We start from the raw sequence: 17,952 nt of genomic DNA on the forward strand, positions 1-17,952 counted from the left end.
ATTGTATGGTTTTTCACTAGCCATCATCACTGGCTGTTTTTTTATCACTGCAGGTTAATTTCCTACTTATATACTTTATATATAATTTACAACATATTTAATCACTTATTTATTCACTTCGCAATTGGTCCAGCGCTGCACTGTCCTTTTTAAGCTTTTCTCTATGTGCCCTCGTATTGGGGTTATAGTGCTTAGCTGCAGGACCTCCTTCACAGTTTTTTCTTATCATTATTTGCTTTTTTATTTGCTTTTAGCGCAATTCTTTTTTTCTTTATCTCTGCTAACATAACATATTGCTAATGTCTCATTGTTCCTCTTATTGTTGTCCTTGGGACCATGTAAGAAGAACCTTTCTTATTTCTTTCTCCCTCTTCCTTTTTTTTTTTTTTTTTTTTTGTTAAACTAAAAAAAAAATTAAAAATAAAAAATAAAAAATATCTATATATATATATATATATATATATATATATATATATATATATATATATATATATATATATATATATATATATATATATATATATATATATATATATAGACACAGCAACACTCTGTAGTGTACTATGACCATATACAAACTAGGTGATTAGCCACAAGTGGTTTGTATGCAGAACTTTGCAGAAACGCCAACTCTAGACGCACACGCGTTAGTCGGAGGCACTATTCACATTTGAATACTCAGATGTAAACAGCAGTGGTGCTAGATTTGTACAGGTTAAAAATGGGACAGCTGCTGTTGTTCATACAGTGTATGCAGGCAGCATTTGGACCCGCTGGCAAGAATTTTTATCGCCTGCTGCCCCTGTGCAGCCAGGTGCATGCAGCCTTATATTTCATATGAGTTCCATTTGATGCCAGGTGGAAAATTCCTAAACGCTGCATGCAGCTTTGTCATCACTGTGTGGCTTCAAAGGTGACTGGGAACAGATTCAAATTTACTGATGTTGTGTAGTCAGCGGTTCTGTTATCTGGACTCTCCAGACTGTAAACTGCTGGTAAAAGTTAGAAGAATCTCTCCGATCTCTCATTGTCCATGTGCATGGGGTTATACTGCGGTATGGTTGTGGGAATAAAAGGTGCGGCTGTGTATGCATTGCAATAGATTGGAATGAATGCTTAGTGGAGGGGCCCGTCTATACTCTAATCACATGGTCAGTCCCAGTGTTATAATAACATATACTGCATTCCTCCCATTTCATTTTGTGCAGCAGACCTCAGTATTATGTGTTCTCTGTAGTGGGCTGTCAAACAATTGTAGGAGAAGGGTGGAGGGGGTTTTGGGAAATTGCTTTCACAGACTGCTTCCTATCACAAGGAGGAGAAATTGTCATTTTGTATTGTGCTTCTACAGACATCTCTGGCTTCAGGTTGAAATAAAGAAGTCATCTATTGTTACTTCATAGAAAGACAAATGGCTATTACAAAAAACTAAACCGAAAAAAAATGCACAAAAAGTGTCACCAAATAATCAAATCTTGTCTATAATCCTATGGCACACGTTCCTGGAAAACAAGGCTCATCAATGGTGGGTGCTGCAGCGATTACCAGCTGAATCTTGGAGACATCAAGAAAGTGTTCATGTTTGCCAGCACACCATGGATCTACAATCACAAATTGTAGATCCATAGTGTGCTGGCGAATATGTACACTTGTCAAATAATAAAAAAAACAATAATTTCTCAGTGACATCTGCACTCACAAAATGTCCACATAAACATTATACATATTAATAATATTAATAAGAATGAAAAACATGTTGCGCTATCAATCTAAAGTGCATAAATTCAATCAAGCAAGAAATTCATATGTATCAAAAAATAGTAAATAAGAATGTGGTAAAAAACATTCATAAATAATCCAGTAAAGTCCATCAGAAAAAAAGAAAAGAAGTGCTCTTGTGCAAAAATTTAATTTATACTCGTGTATGAACAAAAATCCATATTTCAGTGTGGATAGCAAAATCTTCACACCCAAAAGTGCACACCCAACTCTCCAGCCATTTACCAGCTGGGGATGGTAAATCTGAGGATGGGGATCTGGCTGCACTTTATGCCAGTATCCCCATGGGATGGATAGATAGGTCATGAGGAAAGCAAAAGGTTTGTCAAAGGATCTGTGGGAAAAGGTAGTTGAACTGTATAAAACAGGAAAGGTATATAAAAAGATATCCTAGGAATTGAGAATGCCAATCAGCAGTGTTCAAACTCTAATCAAGAAGTGGAAAATGAGGGGTTCTGTTGAAACCAAACCACGGTCAGGTAGACCAACTAAAATTTCAGCCACAACTGCCAGGAAAATTGTTCGAGATGCAAAGAAAAACCCAAAAATAACTTCAGGTGAAATACAGGACTCTCTGAAAACATGTGGTGTGGCTGTTTCAAGATGCACAATAAGGAGGCACTTGAAGAAAGATGGGCTGCATGGTCGAGTCGCCAGAAGAAAGCCATTACTACGCAAATGCCGCAAAGTATCCTGCTTACAACACGCCAAACAGCACAGAGACAAGCCTCAAATGTTCTGGCACAAAGTCATTTGGAGTGATAAGACCAAAATTGAGCTTTTTGGCTACAACCATAAATGCTTCATTTGGAGAAGAGTCAACAAGGCCTATGATAAAAGGTACACCATTCCTGCTGTGAAACACGGAGGTGGATCGCTGATGTTTTGGGAATGTGTGAGCTACAAAGGCACAGAAAATTTCGCCTAAATTGATGGCAAGATGAATGCAGTATGTTATCAAAAAATACTGGAGGAACATTTGCATTCATCAGCCAGGAAGCTGCGCATGGGACGTACTTGGACATTCCAACATGACAATGATCCAAAACACAAGGCCAAGTCGACCTCTCATTGGCTACAGCAGAATAGAATGAAGGTTCTGGAGTGGCCATCTCAGTCTCCTGACCTCAGTATCATTGAGCCACTCTGGGGAGATTTCAAATGTGCAGTTCATGCAAGACAGCCCAAGAATTTACAGGAACCGGAGGATTTTTGCCAAGAGGAATGGGCAGCTTTACCATCTGAGAAGATAAAGAGTCTCATCCACAAATACCACAAAAGCCTTCAAGCAGTCATTGATGTTAAAGGGGACAATACACGGTATTAAGAACTGGGGTATGTAAACTTCTGATCAGGGTAATTTTTAGTAGTTTCTGTTGTGATTATGATTTAAAAAGAGTAAACACAGTTGATTGACAATAAATGACTCCAGTCAAACACTAATCATGCGTAAAAGAAAAGTTTTTGTGTTATTCATATTCTCTGAAAAATGGCCAAGAAATCATTAAATTCTGCCAGGGTATGTAAACTTATAAGCACAACTGTATATAACCTCGTCAGAGGTCCCCCTCCTCAGAACTACATGTCCCATAATCACTAGTGCATGTGCACCTCAGACATTCATGCGTTTTGAGCTGCTGTGTCAGCTGACACAGGTAGTGCCCTCATAGCAGCATGTATTTAGCCCCAGTAGCAGACACAGCATTGTGGCTTCAGTGGGGCTCCATAGGAACCTGGAAAGCGAGACCGCCAGTATAAGGGGAGCTGGGTGAAGCTGCAAGAAAGGCAGGAGGGAGATTCACACAACAAAAATCTTTAGATCAGCTGCTGAAATTGTAAAAAAAATAAAATAAAACCCTGACGGAGGATCAAACAACGTAACCCAACAAATACAAGTTTGGCTAAAGTTAGGCTTCCAGATTGCGTTTATTGTTTTGGGAACTCAATTATTTGGCTTTGATTGCTGACCTTGAACGTCAGATAGCCAAGTGCCAGGAATGAGCAGTGATGATAACATGTTCTCGGTGTCTGGGGATTTAAAGAAAAAAATTTTTATTATACAGTATTGAAGAGTCAGTCCATCTAAAACTGATATATCAGTTTTTGGTGATGGAGAGCTAAACCACCCGACAGTTTCCTAATACCTCTTTTCTAATTAGTGGGATCTTTTGTGAGTTCCCTGGTCTGCACATTTGTTGTGATCATTAGGGGGAATTTCATCATTCCTACTGTATTTTTTTTTTTATTTTGTTTTATAAAATACAACTGGAGGAGTTGGAACATGCTATTGAAATATATAACCTGTTATATGCTCTCCATACCTGGTTGAGCCAATGCCAACAGGCAACATAGGTTGGACTTGATGGTCTTTTTTCAACCTCACCTACTATGTAACTATGTAACAGACCTCAAACCACCTTTTTCTATATAGCATTTACTTTTTGTAAAGTTGGAGGAAGCATGTATGCTGAGGAGGGAAACAGGAAGAACAGGCGGCAGTTGTATGTGAGATATAGGAAACCTTTTAAATCAGGGATGTCCAACCGTGTGACCTTCCTGGGCCACATTGGAAGAAAAGGAATTGTCTTGAGCTGCACATAAAATACACTAACAATAAGGATAGCTGATGCGCAGAAGTCGGGCAGATCACAAGTTAAGGATCACTGATACAGAAAATATACATGAGTAATAAAACGTCATTTAAAAAAAAAAGTAAAATAGGGCAACATAAAACTAGTGGGATATTTAACACTGTTTTTGATAAACTAACGCATCAATATCTGGTTGGACGAATGGAGTAGCGATTCTCAATTTAATTCTTAAGGTGCTTATCGGATCTTTTGGTTCTAATTTTCCCCTTGCATGATTCATCCTGGAAAATGGTTGTTCACAAATATAGGTGCTGTCGAAAACTGATGACATGAATAAGGCGTGATTGTGAAGAGCGGGATGCTTTTCTTTGGGAAAATAAAATCCCAGTAAAGAGGCACTGTCAAATTTTTCTTCAGTTGCATGTGTTCGCTAAGTGTAAATGCATTTTTACAAAAAAAAAAAAAAGAATTCCCCCAAAAATCGACATTTCTTTTTAAGTAAGTTTACAATTTTGTGTTGGGCCGCATTCATAGCCTTCTTGGGCCACAGGTTGGAAGCCCCTGCTCTAAAGTGTGTACTTGTCTCATTTCACAGCACTAAGGCCTGGTTCACACCTAATGCAGGCTGTAGTTTGCATATTCCAGGTGCATTTTGCATTTTTCAATGCACATTTTTGATCCATTGAAGTCTGTGGAACCAAAAAACAGAAAAAAGTCCCTGGCCCTTTCCATAAAATGCACAAATCCATCCATAAAATGCAAACATCCATAGGAAACCATGTTAAATGGTCTGTAGTGTGTTTCTGCAAAACTGAAAACGCATTAAAAAATGCACAAGTGTGAACCAGGCCTAAGTGTAATTTCTCTCTGCTGATTGTTCCTCTGTTACCTACATGAGTCACTTCTGACAAGTTTTCCTGACACCAAAGGAAAAAGGGGAGGGAGCTCCAGCACACAGCCTTTGATTTGACAGCCTCAGCTCTGTTCCTCTGTGAAGGAGGGGGTGTCCATTCCCTCCAATCGGCTGTCCTCACTAAGCCCTACAGAGTGTAACTTCAGCTCCCCACCCCTGCTTTCTGAAAGTTTACACAAGCTGTATAAATTCTGGACTTTGAAGAGAAGACTGCAGACAAACAGGTACAGCTTATGGTTATGTAGGGTGATCTCTTTTGTATCACCTGAGGCCAATCACTTCACTGGGTATATATCTAAAGCCTGGTACACACTATTAGTGTGGTTTTTTTTTTTTTTTTTTTTGTTTTGTTTTTTTTTTGTTTTTTTTTGTTTTTTTTGTTCAATCCAGCGGGCTGGAAAAAAAACTGGGGTGCTTGTACTAACTATGCAACTTTGTCTCTGGCTGCATTCATAGCTGTCTTGGGCCACAGGTTGGACACCCCTGCTTTACACATACCTGCTCCTTGTTTATTCCTCCAGGCTTTGGTGAGATAGGTTATTGGGCATGCACTCCTCAAAGGGATGAAAGGGATGTCAGGATTGTTATTTGATATAACGCCTTGTGTAGAATGCTCTGAGTCTGCAGAACATACTGTTCAGAAATATAAAAAAAAAAAAATCTGAACTGTCAAGGCCTTTGATGAACATAGTAGAGGTCTTGTAGGACCGCAACAATGCAAAATCTGTAAAGTTATTTTCGCTAAGCTATTCTTTACTTATTGATTTTATTTGCACTTTAGTTATGATATTTTCTTCCTATGCAGTCACCATACGAGCAAGATGGACGCAACTTCTGTACTACACAGTGGATACTTCCATCCGACTCTCCGAGCCTGGCAGACGTCAGCCACCAGCCTACATTCCCACAATTTCATGTACCCCATCTTCATCACGTGAGTAAAACCCTTCAGTTCCATGTCTGGCTTGACTCTTCAGTGAATCATTCTTCATGAATGAATTGTTCTCTTTGTTTTTCAGGGATGATCCAGATGGTATTGAAGTGATCGCCAGTCTGCCAGGACAAGCACGGTGAGGGACATTATCAAGTTCATACTTTTGCAGTATCACTTTAATTTACAATTATTTAGCATAATTGTATTTAGATGCATTGATCTTGTCATATCTTTCTGCATCTTCTTTATACTGTGAAATGCTTTTTGGAGTGATTGCATTTCATTTGGACAAGTGGAGGCCTCAAAGTTGACCTGTTATTTAAAATATCATTGGAAATTGGACAAAAGAGTATTTTTCTGCATTACCAAACATTTTGTTTAGTAATTAAAAGCCCTTTTTCCTACCATGATTTACAAACTCTCTTCTTTTAAGCCCCTTTCTCAGGGGGTGGATCTGTCCGAGTGCAATCCACCTGATCATCAGGGGATCTCTCCGCTGATCCCCGCTGAGCAGGCGGATGACAGGTCCAGTGCTGCAGAGCAGACACGGACACAGCCCGCTCTCCTCTGTGGGGTGGTTGGACGGAAATGGACTGCACACCAGTTTCAATCTGATTGTCATCCGATCGGACCCACTGGACAGATGGCGAACGTATCACCATACATCTGTTTTCAGCTGATTTTGTGGGATTGGATGCCAATGGAGGACAATGGATGGCCCAATTGGGTCTGCCTGAAGAACGGACAGGCGGACCTGATCAGCCCAATCTGTGAAAGGGGCCTAAGGAGCAGTGTGGACATTTGACGTGATTTGAGCCCTCAGAACCTCTCTCATTTTGAATAAGACCGACATTATCCATAAGATACAGAGGTCAGCAGGAAGCAGAGCCATCTATAAATAAATTTTAACTTAGTTACAAAGTTGGGTTGAAAAGAGATGCATGTACATCTTGTTCAACCAAAAGGTAAATATAAATGCATTAAAGTGGTTGTAAAGGCAGAAGGTTTTTTTATCTCAATGGATTCTATGCATTAAGATAAAAAGCCTTCTGTGTGTAGCAGCCCGCCTCAGCCCCCCTAATACTAACCTGAGGTCCCTTTCTGTGCAGCGATGCCCACAAGTGTCTCAGCCGTCCAAGATTCTCCTTCCTGATTGGCCTGAGACACAGTAGCGGCATCAATGGCTCTCACTGCTGTCAATCGAAGTCAGCTAGCCAATCGGATGAGAGAAGAGGCTGGCCGGGTCTGGACTCCATGTCTGAAAGGACTCAGCTCGGGTGCCCCCATAGCAAGCTTCTTGCTGTGGGGGCACTCAACAGGAGGGAGGGGCCAGGAGCACCGAAGAGGGATCCGAGAAGAGGAGGATCAGGGCTGCTCTGTGCAAATCTACTGCAACAGAGCGGGTGAGTATAACATTTGTTTTTTTTATAGGGAAAAAACACAAGCTTTTACAATCACTTTAATGTTTTTAAATTAAAATAAGAAACGTGTTATGCTTACCTGCTAAGTGCAATGGTTTTGCACAGAGCAGCCCCAATACTCCTCTTCTTGGGTCCCCCGCTGGGGCTGATGGCTAACCAACCCGTGCCGAGTGCCCCCATAGCAAGTGGCTTGTGTGATTAGGGAAATCCTTACAGTCATCTGTGGCCAACTTAAAGTGATATTGAAATCTTAAAAAAAATAAAAATAGATAACAAACATGTTCTACTTGCCTGCTCTGTGCAATGGTATTGCACAGAGCAGCCTGGATCCCCCTCTTCTCGGGTCCTTACCCCTCCCTCCTGCCAGTGCCCCAGAGCAGCCTGGATCCCCCTCTTCTCAGGTCCTTGCCCCTCCCTCCTGCCAGTGCCCCAGAGCAGCCTGGATCCCCCTCTTCTCAGGTCCTTACCCCTCCCTCCTGCCAGGGCCCCCACAGCAAGCAGCTGGGATTGACATCTGCCAAAGGCCAATCAGGAGCTCTCATGGACATCGTTTGATTGAGATGGGGCACAGGTAAGTATTGGGGGGGAGGGGGGGCTGAGGGGGATGCTGCACACAGGTTTTAAACCTTCATGCATACAATGCATGAAGGTAAAAAACCTTGTGCTTTTACAAACACTTTAAAGAAAGAAGTCCAGCCTGAGCTCGTTTGGCTGGGCTTCACCTATGGGTCACAGGAATTCAATTCGTTTTGCACTCCTGTGACCTGTTTTCAGAATAGAGCAGACTGAAGTCCACTCTGCTGACATCACAGGAATCCGTCCAGACACAGTGTCATCACGACAATAAAGTCTGGATCCGCCAGGTACCTGGACAGTGAGCCGCTGAGAGCCTAAGACGGCAGCTCCCCGCCACAGTACAGCGCTCCAGTGAGCGTGGAGGGGGGGGCAGAGCGGAGAGCTGCTGATTGACAGTCAGCAGCTCTCTACTGGGGAAGCTAAGAGAACCGAGGAATCGTCGGTATTCGATCGCTCGGTTCTCAGTGCAGAGGCACCGGGGGACAGATGCAGCATCGGACTGATTGCTGCATCCACCTAGGTTCAGGGGAAAAAAAAAAACATACTTCTCTTTTAAGATTTACCAGGACACCCAGATCATACTGCATCATTGTTTTGCTTGTGTCTATCTAGCAAGGTTACTTTGTGGTATATGCAAGGAAGCTGAGACCTGTGCAGTGTGTAAATGTGCTTTTACTATACAAAGGTGCTGTACATACAAAACTATTACAATATTAGCAATACAGTACAAGACTGACAGATATCTAAAATGCCTAGCAAATAAACAGTATATGGTCTATAACAGTAGAAATACGCCTAAAAGTTACTTAAAGTGATAGTAAAGGAGCATTTTTATTTTTTTTTAAATAACAAACGTCATACTTATCTCCACTGTGCAGCTCGTTTTGCACAGTGTCCCTGAACATCCATTTCTGGGGTCCCTCGGCAGCTCTTGCGGTTCCTACCTGCATTAGATAACCCCCTTGGAGAAGCGATCTCCCGAGGGGGTTACCTTGCGGGCGCGCTCCCGAGTCCAGCATTCGGCGTCCATAGAGGCCAAATGCAGAACTCGGCCCTGGACCCCGGCACCTGCCTCATTGGATTTAATTGACAGCAGCGGGAGCCAATGGCTGTGCTGCTATCAATCTATCCAATCAAGAGCTGGGAACCCGTGGCAAGGGGGACGTGTCGATGGAAATTTGGGACTCAGGTAAGTAAAACGGGGGACTAGGGGGCAAGGGACTGCAAGGTGTTTTTTCACCTTAATGCAAAGGATGCATTAAGGTGAAAAAACACAAGCCTTTACAACCCCTTTAACTCCGGTTACTGTGTAATCATGATCTCCGTTGCTCCTGGAGATCAGGCGCCTTCTTGTTCGCTGATTACAGATTCGAGTGTCCTTCGGTGTTAATCCATGTTGAGTCGCTCCCACTATCAGTCTCTACTGCTCCTTTTATTTGGGCTTTTGTTTGCCAGTTTGTTGACAATGGTTACAAAACAACCAAACTTCCAACTGTCAACAGTTCCCATTGTTACCAAGGCATTTGTTTGACAAACCTGATCTCTGTTACAATAGCAATCAGACTAGTTTTTATCACAGTCTTATAGAAAAATTATATTTTATATCAAATGCAACACAATCATGGATTCACTCAGATGTACACTCCCTAAATTATATGACATACCCGTGAGACCTATTGTGTGCTCTTTTTGGTCTCATCTGTAAACACAGAAATGGTGCTTTTAATCCCAGACTTTATATCATTTATAAGCATGTTAAAAGGTAATGGTCATCCCAGAGCAAAATTGCTTTGTTTTGTGACCCATGGTAATCTGACAGAGAGCTTTTCAATTATTTACTCCCTTGCCAACCATGTAGTGCATATGTGCAGTGGCAAGGAGGGAGGGCTTTGATGCCTGCACACATATGCGTTGATGGTGGCTGTGGTTTCTGTGCTGGGAGCACGCTCACTGCACACTCCTAGCATAGTTATCAAGCTGTCACAGATTGTTTCTGGTCTCTGGTTATGATTGGGAGCCAGTGGGATGGGTTCTTAATCATGTAACCCCTGTGACAGCCACAAGGTTAAAATAATTCTTGGCTCTTAGATGGTCCCTGGACACAATGAAGAAAGGAATAATTTGGTCTTATTCAGTTTGGTTTTCTTGTCCATTCCTTTTCTTTGAAAATATATATATTTTTTAATCAAGCTGTACATTTAGTGCAATGAATACAATACTTTCATCTTAATGGTGTTCCTGAGGATTGTACTAATGAATGCATACTCTTAGGTTTTGATGATCTACAATGCAGGACTGTTGCATTGTGGCTTATATGGAGCTGTTTGTGACCCATTGTGCGGTTCAGGTCTCTGCCCCTTGCCTGTGCATTGATATCTGCTGATGGTATTGAGAGAGAGAGAGAGAGAGAGAGAGAGAGAGAGAGAGAGAGAGAGAGAGAGAGAGAGAGAGAGCCAACTCCCTCATTGTGGCTGTCACAGATAAGGCCAGCAGCCCTGCTGTTCTACTCTGATATCCAGCCACTGGCCTGATAATGGTCCTTTTCATCTGCTGATCCTGAAATACGTCTTTTTATTTTACTTCTAATTACAAAACTCCAGAAACAGTTATTCATTTTATAACACGGGATGCTACTTTGTATATCAGGACCTGATGCATTAAGTTTTGTGTATGTATGTATGTGTGTGTGTGTGTGTGTGTGTATTTTATATATATATATATATTATATATAATCTGCCCCCTGTGAAGCTGCTTATATAGTAGAGCAAGATAATGCATGGTTGGAGCAGGTTTAATGCTGACTTATGACCTGCTGTGGAGGGTGTGTGGCCATACACAGCTGTAATTTGTTTTTAATTATTAATAATATATTAACTAATAAAATCTAATCATAATATTTAAAAATGTTCAATTAAGAATTTGAATAGGGCTTTTGTTCAGATGCCCACTTTTTAAAGGGGGTATATTAGTTTTCAGTCAATTTTATTTCATAATTTTTTATTTATTTTATAGGTTTACAAGTTTATGTACTGTGTGTTTTGTTTTTGTGTTTTAATTTTTTCCTTCTATCCATCCCAGTAATTTTTAAAAAAAATTTTTTCCAGCAGGCCACCTTCCAATAAGTGGTTTGTCTCATTCAGCTGTATCTATTATAGACAATACACTTTTCATAACACTGTGCTCATGAGGAACTGTACAGCATGTAAAAATGAGACTAGTGCTCCATCTACTGGCTGGATGGAGAACTACATAATAGTCATATACAGTATTTTTTATTTTTACCAGACTTAAATGGGCTGTAAGGGTTCATGTTTTTTTGTGTTTGTTTTTTTTTTTTTTTTTTTTTTTTTTTAATAACAAACATGTTAGACTTATACTGTATTATATTCGACTTTTTAATTAATATCAACAATTTTAATTAATATGAATTTGTCTGCCATTATCGGTACCTTTTTAGCGCAAAAAAAAAAAAGCTCAAGAAAAATGTATCCCTTTTAAATTCTATGTATGTCTTCACACTAGTCCATTGCACTTCCGTTGTGGTGTTAAAAAATCCAGCTTGGTGCATTTTTGGTCAGTTAAAAAAAAAACGCACCTCCCTGTTCACATACATTGAAAATGCAGCACCTGTGTTACGTTTTGATGCATTTTTTGAGTCACATGACCTATGAAAAACGCACCACAAGCACAATAATCGTGGTGAAATTGGGCCAAAATCACTGTGAATTTGCAGTAAAATTGCCATGAATTTGCAGTAAAATCGCTGCCATTATCTGCACCTTTTCTCTTATTGGCATTCTACCGATAACACCATTTTCATGTTTCCGCGACTGAAATTTCGGTGCATCCCTAGCATAAACCCAACGTACATTGCTTAAAACAGAATGTTTAGTGGAGTTCTATGGCTCATGCTGTGGTTTCAGTAGGGATGAATGTGACTGTTGTCCTGTGCCATCTGCAGATATGGAGTGAACAAATTAGAAGCCATGCTGCGCCCCCTGGTGGAAGATGGCCTGAAGTGCATCCTGATCTTTGGTGTCCCCACCAGAGTCGCAAAGGTAGAAAAAATTTGAAGACTTTTTATGTTTAGAATGATAAGCAAAAAAAACAAAACACCTACTTTTTTTTTTTTTTTCTGTCTGTGCAATCCACTTCCCCATTTCTTGTCCAGGTATCACAGGGATCGGAAGTGTGAGTAAACCTCATCATTGGGGTCACAGGCAGAAATAAAATCCTGATGGCAATTTGAAAAAAAAAAAATTGGCTTGTTTTATGCTTTATGTGCACCTTCTGTCGGTGGGATAAATTGTACTGACCAGTGATTTGTGTTTGTGTATAAATAGGATGAACGGGGCTCAGCAGCTGACTCAGATGACACTCCTGCTATATTGGCCATCCGGAAGATTCGCTCTCTCTTTCCAGACTTGCTGATTGCCTGTGATGTGTGTTTGTGTCCATACACCTCCCATGGGCACTGCGGTAAGTATTCAGGAACTGCACAGTGGGCCCATCATTAATATTTATATACTCGTCACCATTGCCACAAGTCAGCACTCACTGAAATACACACTTTTGCAGTTACATTCACCCATGGATTGCAGTGCTTTTTATTCTGGCATTAGGCAGCTGGCTGAACTGCTTCTTAATCCCCTATGTTTGCCAGAATCCCTGTTTCCACCACCTCCCCACTCTCCCACTTACACACAATGGAGCGGAAGAGGGAGGTTGCATAGCACAAAGGCTGGAACCATTCCAAGAAGCACTGTAAAAAGCCAGCTGAATCAACAACCCACAGTGAATTATATAAATATCAGATTAGAGGTAATTTAAGGGGTTTCTGACTTTATCACCATTTCCAGCATGGCATTAGCAGATCTCTAATTAATATGGCTTGTTTCCCCCATTGTTCCTAATCTCATTGTGAAACCTGCTGATTGCAAAACCTTCTGTATGGCAGGAATCCTGCGGGAAGATGGCAGCATCCAGAATGAGGCCAGCTGTACTCGGCTGGCGGAAGTGTCTCTGGCTTACGCTCGTGCAGGTACATTGTTCCTAAGATTCTGCTCAATAAGTCAAATGTATATTATCACATATGGAGTATTTGGGAAATTCACATTGGGGATGGCTGGTATTCCCTCTAAATTATTAGATTTGATCTATGACAGATAATCTTTAACATGTATTAGACAAAAGTTTTTTGTTTTGAAATGAATAAGGTTTTTTATTTTTTTCGGTCTGTGTTTTGTTGGGGAGATTTTACTTCCTGTCCCAAAGACACAACAGGAAGTAAGAGGAAATCTATATTAAGTGAGGGAAAGGTAGTTTTGAAATTCCCATCACTTTCTATACTGGAGACAATGATTACAAGCCATGCTCACCCCAGACTGAAATGTTAGTTTTGGATGAACTTAGAATAAACAAAAAAGTTTTGTTGCTCATATCAATTAGGAAATGAAAGCATCTAATTGATCTGCTGGTCCATAATCACCATCTTTCTCTAAGGCCAGCCATACACAGTGCAAATTTCTTTCCTGCAACCACGGGTTGCAAGAAAGAAATCTGCACAATTTCCCCATCAACACAGACAGTGTTGACAGTGGAATCAGCAATTGTCTTCCCCTGGCAGGGGGCGGGGGAAGCTGCCCGCACTGGGAGACGAATCGTTAGCGATAATTGCAAGAGAATCTGGCAGGCTGGTTGTTCCCAAGTCGATCAATCAACTTGGTACATTCAGCCTGCCCATTAGGGTCACACGGGCATTTCGCCTGGCAGACTCCATTTTATTCAGCAGGGGATCAATCCGTTGATTTCCACTGAGCAAGCAGATGACAGGTCCATCTCCGCTCACTGTGCTGAGACAGACCTGTCAGAGCCCCGCTCTCCTCTATTGGGAGATCAGATGAAAACAGACCGCCTGTCTGTTTTCATCCGATCTGCCAGACGGATGGAAAATGGGGTCTCCATCGGTCTGAATTTCATAGACAGGATTGGATTGGACAGCAGCGGGTGTCAGCGGACATGTCATCGCTGACATCCGCTGCCCCATAGAGGTGAATGGAGTGTCCGATCAGGTCTGCCTGAAAAACTGACAGGCAGACCTGATGGGACCACCCGTGTAAAAGGGGCCTTAATGTTTCAAATCTCTGCTGCTTCCTGCTGAAAGTGTATGGCCAGCCTAATTCTTTAAACCCTGGTGAGATCTTCTTTGGTAATGCCACGCTGTGTTGTGTTTTGGCAGGATGTCACATTGTGGCCCCCTCTGATATGATGGATGGCCGGATTGGCGCAATTAAGAAGGCTTTGATATCCAATGGTCTAGGAAACAAGGTGAGATGTTTGTTTCAATTTCTATAAGCTATATAATGAAAATTGTGTTTTATACTGTATCTGCATGGTAAATATTCAGGAGTAAGGATGAGCTCCGGCGTGTTCGCATGGCGCACGTGCCGAGCCCGCCAGGAAGTCGGCACGGCGCAGCGCTAATCACAGGCAGGGAGACATTTCCCGATCTCTGCAGCCGCACATCGGGAAATGTCTCACTGCTTGTGATTAGCGCTGCGCCGTGCCGACTTCCTGGCGGGCTCGGCACGTGCGCCATGCGAACACGCCGGAGCTCATCCCTATTCAGGAGTGAAAAAGAAAAGTAGAGTTGACTGCACCAAAATGAATCTTATTTTAATCCTGTCCAGCTGCTATCTAATGGAGGGACCTCAATCAAAATGAAAAGTGAAAAATTAAAGCACCATGTTCAGGTGTATGTTAAATAATCAATCAATATGATAATCTCAATTGTATAGAAAAAAATATCTCTATATACTGGTACCCAATGTGAATCATCCTGCAGTGATAATAGCATGTGGAATTCAATAACAAAATGTATGAAACCTAATGTACTACAAAATATAACCCAAAAACCAAACTAATAAATAAAACCCATGTGTGGAAAAATCTTCAACAAAATGAAAAACCAAAAATATCAGTGGAATGTTCTGACAACAATTATTGTACTTCGATGTGTCCAAAAAATGTGTATATCTAAAAGTCCAAATAATAATAAATAAAAGCAAAGCACGCCTGCCTGCTGACCACTTCATTGATATTGAGAACTAATGCCGCGTACACGCGGGCAGAATTTCCGACAACAAATGTTGGATGTGAGCTTGTTGTCGGAAAATCCGACCGTGTGTAGGCTACATCGGACATTTGCTGTCGGAATTTCCACTCACAAATGTTTGGGAGCTGGTTCTCAAATTTTCCGACAACAAAACTTGTTGTCGGAAATTCCGAGCGTGTGTGCACAATTCTGACGCACAAAATTCCACGCATGCTCAGAATCAAGCAGAAGAGCCGCACTGGCTATTGAATTTAATTTCTCTCGGCTTGTCGTACGTTTTGTACGTCACCTCATTCTTGACGTTCGGAATTTTCGTCAAGATTTGTGTGACCGTGTGTATGCAAGACAAGTTTGAGCCAACATCCGTCTGAAAAAAATCCACGGTTTTGTTGTTGGAATGTCCGATCGTGTGTACGTGTCATTAGAGTGAAGGAGTGCGGAGACCTGTCACCACGGAGCTACAGACTATTGCGCCCTGCAGAGGAAATAGCCTGTTCGCTGGTCTATTAACACCAGTCACTACACATCGCTGAGTGATCTCGATCATAAGCGGTGAAGGATAAGTCACTTGATGCAGTGTTAGTAATAAGAAGATTTACATTATTATTTGATGTCACACTTGGATATACACAAATTTGGAGATTTTTTATTATTATATGGACTTTTAAAGACTGAATTCCAACCAGGTACAAAAAAGCCAATATATTCAGTACAATAATTAATAAATATTAAAGACTGAATTCCAACCAGGTATAAAAAAGCCAATATAATCGACTTTATGGATTACTGTCATTTTAAAAGCTGCGTACATAAAACTAGCATAAATACTTAAATATGTCTCGCTATCCAGCTTCTGTAATCTTCTGCACAGAACCACATGTGATGGTGAGGCACAGGAAGAAAAAGCACAGTGAGCAGAAGGATGATCTCATTGGCCTGCTGCTTCTCCTTCCTTGTCCAATCACCGGCTGGGACCAAACTGTATTTATTATTAGACCCTGTTATTGGGATAAATAAATGCTGCAGATCTGATGTGCATGCACCTATATCCTTGCCCTTCCCTAATCTTTTCAAAGTCAAAAAAAAAAAAAAAAAAAAAAAGCTTTGGCTGACATTTTACTAAAAAGAGTCATGGGGGAAACAAAAACCCAAACTGCTGCAGTGTGCACATACATGAAGCAACCTCTCAAACCCTCTCATCATGTCTGAGTCCCGGACAAGTTTTTGGCAATTCCTAATTTTGTCAAAGCTTACAGGCCCCTTCCTGTAGATTCCTATTGGCCAGGGAAGGTCCAGTAGTAATACACGGGGGCCAGGGCTTGGCAGTAAAGTTCTGACACTACCAGTAACTTTGCCTGTCAAAACAGCCCAGGATTCAGCTGTTATAGGAAGGTTTTGGAGGCTGCTGCAATAATGTGCACCTCTAGGTGCCTGTACCTTCATACCTGCAGCAGTTTGGGTTCTTTTTTATTCCCCGTATACTTATGCCTCTTTAACCACTTGCCGACTGCCGCACGCCGATGTACGTCTAAAGTTTGGCGGCGGATATCGTTGTTATGGCAGCAGCTAGCTGCCATAACCCTGGTATCCCCATTTTCGTGCGGCGGTCGGCTTTCAGATAAAAGTGGTCTCTGCAGCGGATTTGACACGAGATGACTTTTATCGGTAGCGGGAGAGTGCCCCCCTCCCGCCGCGATCCGGTGCCCTCCGTCGCTTACCAGAGCCGTTGGCGGCAGAGGCGATCGCGTCTGTCCCCTTGTTGTGCCTGGGGACGAATGAGGGGAAGATGGCGCCCATTCGTCTCCATGACACTGCAGGGCGGAAGCGACGTCAAAATGTCACTTCCGCCCAATTGTCTTAAAGGCAAATTTTTTTCAATGTCAGTTTTTTAAATTACTCCTTTTTTTTTTTTTTTTTTATTGCATTTTAGTGTAAATATGAGATCTGAGGTCTTTTTGACCCCAGATCTCATATTTAAGAGGTCCTGTCATGCTTTTTTCTATTACAAGGGATGTTTACATTCCTTGTAATAGGAATAAAAGTGACACTTTTTTTAAACAGTGTAAAAATAAATAAAATCATGTAAAATAAATGAGAAAAATAAAAAAAATAAAAATATTTTTTAAACCCGACCCCCCCCCATCCTGACGAGCTCGCGCGCAGAAGCGAACGCATACGTGAGTAGCGCCCGCATATGAAAACGATGGTCAAACCACACATGTGAGGTATCGCCGCAATCGTTAGAGCGAGAGCAATAATTCTAGCCCTAGACCTCCTCTGTAACTCAAATCATGCAACCTGTAGAATTTTTTAAACGTCACCTATGGAGATTTTTGAGGGTAAACGTTTGACGCCATTCCACGAGCGGGCGCAATTTTGAAGCGTGACATGTTGGGTGTCAATTTACTCGGCGTAACATTATCTTTCACAATATTAAAAAAATTGGGCTAACTTGTCTTATTTTTTTTAATCAAAAAAGTGAATTTTTTCCAAAAAAAGCGCACTTGTAAGACCGCTGCGCAAATACGGTGTGAAAAAAAGTATTGCAGTGACCGCCATTTTATTCTCTAGGGTGTTAAAAAAAAAAAACAATTTACAATGTTTAGGGGTTCTAAGTAATTTTC

At 41.4% G+C, this 17,952-nt stretch overlaps 1 protein-coding gene across 1 annotated transcript in view; it reads left to right on the plus strand.

Moving 5' to 3' along the window:
- Window positions 1-17,952, plus strand: part of ALAD (aminolevulinate dehydratase) — a 47,161-nt gene that overhangs the window by 15,884 nt on the left and 13,325 nt on the right. The window contains exons 2-7 of the mRNA XM_073599834.1: window positions 6,089-6,217; window positions 6,303-6,353; window positions 12,176-12,272; window positions 12,558-12,693; window positions 13,172-13,255; window positions 14,453-14,541. Of these exons, the coding sequence (XP_073455935.1) occupies window positions 6,105-6,217; window positions 6,303-6,353; window positions 12,176-12,272; window positions 12,558-12,693; window positions 13,172-13,255; window positions 14,453-14,541 (570 nt within the window). The 5' untranslated portion in view covers window positions 6,089-6,104. The remainder of the gene's footprint in view (window positions 1-6,088; window positions 6,218-6,302; window positions 6,354-12,175; window positions 12,273-12,557; window positions 12,694-13,171; window positions 13,256-14,452; window positions 14,542-17,952) is intronic.

The sequence above is a fragment of the Aquarana catesbeiana genome, linkage group LG09 (genome assembly GCF_042186555.1).
Source record: "Aquarana catesbeiana isolate 2022-GZ linkage group LG09, ASM4218655v1, whole genome shotgun sequence".
In the NCBI taxonomy this organism is placed as follows: Eukaryota; Metazoa; Chordata; class Amphibia; order Anura; family Ranidae; genus Aquarana; species Aquarana catesbeiana.